The sequence below is a fragment of the Myxocyprinus asiaticus genome, chromosome 39 (genome assembly GCF_019703515.2).
Source record: "Myxocyprinus asiaticus isolate MX2 ecotype Aquarium Trade chromosome 39, UBuf_Myxa_2, whole genome shotgun sequence".
Taxonomy (NCBI): Eukaryota; Metazoa; Chordata; class Actinopteri; order Cypriniformes; family Catostomidae; genus Myxocyprinus; species Myxocyprinus asiaticus.
Window position 1 is genome coordinate 13536317 of NC_059382.1, and position 4712 is coordinate 13541028.

The following is a 4712-nucleotide window of genomic DNA, read 5'->3' on the forward strand; positions in this document are numbered from 1 at the left end:
TTCAACAGGAATCAAATGCTATATGGAACTTTCAGCAATTAATTTAATGCATAGGAATATTAGTGCCCTAGATTTCATTTTGTTGAGTGGTATACCAAAGGACTGTATACAGTTTTCCAATAAATTGCTTTTATTAAAAGATGAATTAATGGATCGATAGTTGTATGGCAGAGAGAGAGAGAGAGAGCGAGTGTTATGTCAACACACTCCCATGGGGAAACTTTTCTAAATTTGGCAAATTTGTATTTTATCGTACGACTTTCACTACAGCCAATGACGTCGCTCAACATAGTTTCCATCTAATATGCGAAACTATATGCTTATGCCACACACTCACTGATCGGTTAGGTTTAGATAAAGGGTTTGAGTAAGAGCATAATATTAATAAGCATGTATAATGATGGCAGACTGGAGAAGGCAGGATCCAGTGGTAGTTAATAAAAACAAAAACCTAGAGATAATGCAAAACTAGAACACAAAGCACATTACAGACTGAATAGACAAAACAAGAACCGACAATGAACAGGAAAGCACAGGGATTAAATACACAGAATAGTGAAAGGAGGGGCATCTGACACTAATGAACACAAGGACCAATGAACAAAGACCATGAAAAAGAACTACAAAACCCATAAACAAACGAAAGAATAAATGAACAATAAACATACCTAGCGACCCCTGGTCGTCGCCTGGGTAATCCTTACAGAGCCCGTGGCAGGCGTGGTCAGCTGGACCACCAAGTTGGGGACCACTGGGACCTCCATTATGGGAATCTCTGAGGAGGAAGCCTTGAGAGCCGCATGGGGACTGGAGAAGTATCCCACAGTGTAGGAAGAGGAACTTAGCAGTAGAGCATAATCTATGTACTGTTTCAAAGTACAGTTAAAGCTGCCTCCTGGCATCCATGACTTGATGGGCTCATTGAGCCCAAATCAAAATAGGTCTTTTAACAGGAACTCTCCCCAGTATACACAATCTGCGAGGGCACAAAAAAAAGGCTCAGTGAACTCTTCAATTGTATCACCCTCCTGCTTTAAAGATATCAGTTCCACTGCTGCATCCATTTCTTTGGTCAGTTCTTCTGTAATGATGGCAGACTGGAGAAGGCAGGATCCAACTGCAGTTTTTAATAAGAACTCAGAAAAAACACAAAACACTCAAGATGACATAAAACTAGACCACAAAGCAGGTAATAGACAGAGAACTAATGATGAAACGAGGGACACTTGACACTAATGAACACAAGGACCAATGAACATAGACCATGAAAAAGAACTACAAATCCATAAACAAACGAACGACACGAAATGAACAATAAACACACATAGCGACCCCTGGTGGTCGCCCGGGAAATCCTCACAGCATATCCTTGACCCCTCACAAGCGGAACTCGCGCTTACTTCCGCATCTTCCACATCCGGGCATTTGCATGTGATCAAATCCCACGAATTCATACGAACAAAATCATACCAAGTAGTCGTAAAATGTGTACGACTTTTGAATGGTCTTTAACTAAAGCCCTAATTCTTTCTTTCTTTCTTTCTTTTTTTTTTTTTCATAAAATAATCTTGTAATCTTTGTAGACATTCTAATTTTGTTTCATAAAATGAAATATTTCCAAACAACATTCTAAATTCAATAATCTTCACTTAACACATTTCCATTTTGTCACCTGAGTGCACTAAATAAAATGCAACCTTATATTAATAATCTATGGATAACATAAATATATTAATAAAATAATTATTTATTAATATATTATCAACAAATATTAATCCAAATATGTGTTTCAGTGTTCAGTGTCATCTTTTTTTCTTTTGCTGTGGGGGTGTTGGGTGTCTAATTACTTTTGATCTTTGTTGTCCCCTGTTGTCTGTGCTTGTTATATTCTCTTGTGTAATGATCTCCATGTTGGCCTACAAAGTGAAAATATCTATTTACCTACTGACTTAGTATTCTCACTCCTTTAGGCATATATTCTTTTTCTGAGGTGTCTCTTCCCAGATTTCACATCTTTATTTACTAAAATTACATTTTGAATTTCTATCAAGTTAAATCATTACTCACATATCTATTTTAGGCTGTGTTGTACTCATTATCTCTAGTGTATTAAAGGGATAGTACACCCAAAAATGAAATTTCTTTTTATCATTTACTCACCCTCATACCATTGCAGATGTGCATGACTTTTTTCCCCCTGCTGAACACAAGCAAAGATTTCTAGAAGAATATCTCAGCTCTGTAGGTCCATACAATGCAAGTGAATGGTGGGCAGAACTTTGAAGCTCCAAAAAGCAAATAAAGGCAGCATAAAAGTAATCCATAAGACTCCAGTGGTTAAATCTATTCTTCAGAGGTGATATGATAGCTGGGGGCGAGAAAAATATTAACATGTAAGTGCTTTTTTACTATAAATTATTCTCCCTGCCCAGTAGGTGGCGATAAGCTACAGAGCTGAGATATTTTTCTAAAAATCTTCATTTGTGTTCAACAGAAGAAAGAAAGTCACACATCTAGGATGGAATGCGGGTGAGTAAATGATGAGAAAATTATCATTTTGGGGTGAACAATCCCAAACTATGGTATGCAGAGTAAGAGTCACTTTCTAGTCTGAGTTACATTAGAGAGGCATTTAAAATGGGTGTTGTGAAGTGGAGAAGGTCATCATCATGGGATATGGAGACAAGCAGGGATGAGGGAATAGGATTGACTTGGCATGTGGCAGGGTTGTTGGACTTGAGAATGTTGTAGACCTCTGTGGGAAGAAAAGTGAAAGTAGTAGTAAATGGTTAATTCCTGAGGGTGTTGTGGTACAAAATTGTAAGGTTGGAAAAGATGCAGTAGTAGGCTCAACCTTATTTTTTATATGTTATTGGGGTAAGAGGATGACGTGGGTGGATGTGTGTTGAAAGGTTAGGAGAACATGTATGAGAGCTTTCTCCTGGGATTAAACAGACAGCCCACAGGCAGTTCTTCTTGGAACTTGCAACTTGTCTCGAAAGTTAAGGACTCTTTTTTTTTGTTAGAAATAAAACAATCAAAAAATCAGGAGAAGCACACAGGAGTTAACACAAAGAATTAGCCAACCTGCGATGAACAAAATCATATTACTTCCTGGTACTGTAATTAAGCTGACATTTGTATGGAGATGATGAAACCTGTTGTGCTGCATTACTGGTGTGCATTAAAAGAATGTGTTTTCAGTAAGAGGTGTGACCTTGGTAAATAAAGAATAATTTCTCCGTGTGCTTCCAGATCAGCTTCCATCATGAAGACGCTAGTGTGTGCTCTTATTGTGGTGCTCCTCTGCATTGCCTCAGGTAAGATTTAGCCTTTAATTTTTCAGTTTTATATCTGTTTGTCTTTCTGCCCATCAGTCAATTGGTCAGTCTGTCCATCAGTCTATGTGCAATGCAAAAAAAATAATTTTCTTACTAGGTATTCTTGTCTTACTTTCCTGTAAAAATGTTTAAACATCATTAAAACAAGATAAATGTAATTGAGAAGTACTTTGTTTTCAGAAAATATATCTTGAATTAAGTTACATTTATCTTACCCAAGGATGTCTAAGTATTTGGAAAAAATAAAAAAATTGTGATTAAGAAAATGATTCTGTCTGTCTATCTATACAATATGTCATCTGTAATCTTCATCAGTGCACTCTCTGACATGTTACACCTGTGTGGATGGGCACTGCAAGACTCCAACTGAATGTCCAGCCTCCAGCAATTTCTGCAAAACTGTTTCAACACGTAATTGCTCAATATTCGAATCAAAAACTCTTGATGGTTATAGCCTTGTGTTCATTATCCCTCATTTGGTGATTAAAGGGATAGTTCACCCAAAAATGAAAATTCTGTTATCATTTACTCACCTTCGTGTTGTATTAACCTGTTGATGAAAATGAAAGTAAATGGTGACTGAGACTAACATCCTGCCTAACATTTCCTTTCGGGCTATAAGGAAGAAAGAAAGTCATACGGGTTTGAAACTACACAAGGGTGAGTGTATGATGACAGAATTTTCAATTTTGGGTGAACTATCCTTTAAAAATGGAAAATTGTGGAAGTTTAGATAGGATATTGAGCTGTGTTTCTCTATTTTTCTAAACCATAGCTGATGTTTTCACCCGGACATGTGAGGAGTTCTGTGTACCTGGAGTGAATGTCTACTGCTGCAGTACAGATCTGTGTGACTGATCTTCTCTCAACATCCCCAGCCCAGCTGATCTACAGCAGTAGAGACACTATTAGTCAGACAGCAATGCATAATGTAGTAGTATACTGTAATAAGAAAAAAAGGGTGTCTGTAGGTGTTAGTTATTTTTAAATGTGCTATTGCAGTTTTTTCTAATGACTTTTTCCACCCTGACTCTATATGGTTTGCTTTTACGCCAGTAGTGCTGCTTCAAGAGATGTCTAATCTCTGTATCTGATTTGATTTAGGAATTAAATAAAAAAATACTAAGCAAACTGCTGTGTGTCTGTGTTTGTTTTGGCCAAGGCAGTATCAGAGAGATGTAGGCCATTTGAGATGGTATGAAGCCATACAGTATGTGTCAGGATTAACTGCTGCTTTTAACAGACGAGAAGGCTGGAAACTAAACATGCACTTCAGGCATTAAAATACCTGTCTTTTACGAGAACAAAAACTTAATTGTGATAATGGCAAATGTTGATTACCAGTTATTTCCTGCATAATTACCTATGTGC

At 37.2% G+C, this 4712-nt stretch overlaps 1 protein-coding gene across 1 annotated transcript; it reads left to right on the top strand.

Moving 5' to 3' along the window:
- Positions 1–3160: 3160 nt before the first annotated feature.
- On the top strand, positions 3161–4466 carry LOC127430010 (long neurotoxin 77-like). The gene is made up of 3 exons (XM_051679409.1): positions 3161–3320; positions 3657–3752; positions 4117–4466. The coding sequence occupies exons 1-3, from the start codon at positions 3269–3271 to the stop codon at positions 4197–4199; spliced, it is 231 nt and encodes a 76-aa protein (XP_051535369.1). The 5' UTR covers positions 3161–3268; the 3' UTR covers positions 4200–4466.
- Positions 4467–4712: the final 246 nt, after the last annotated feature.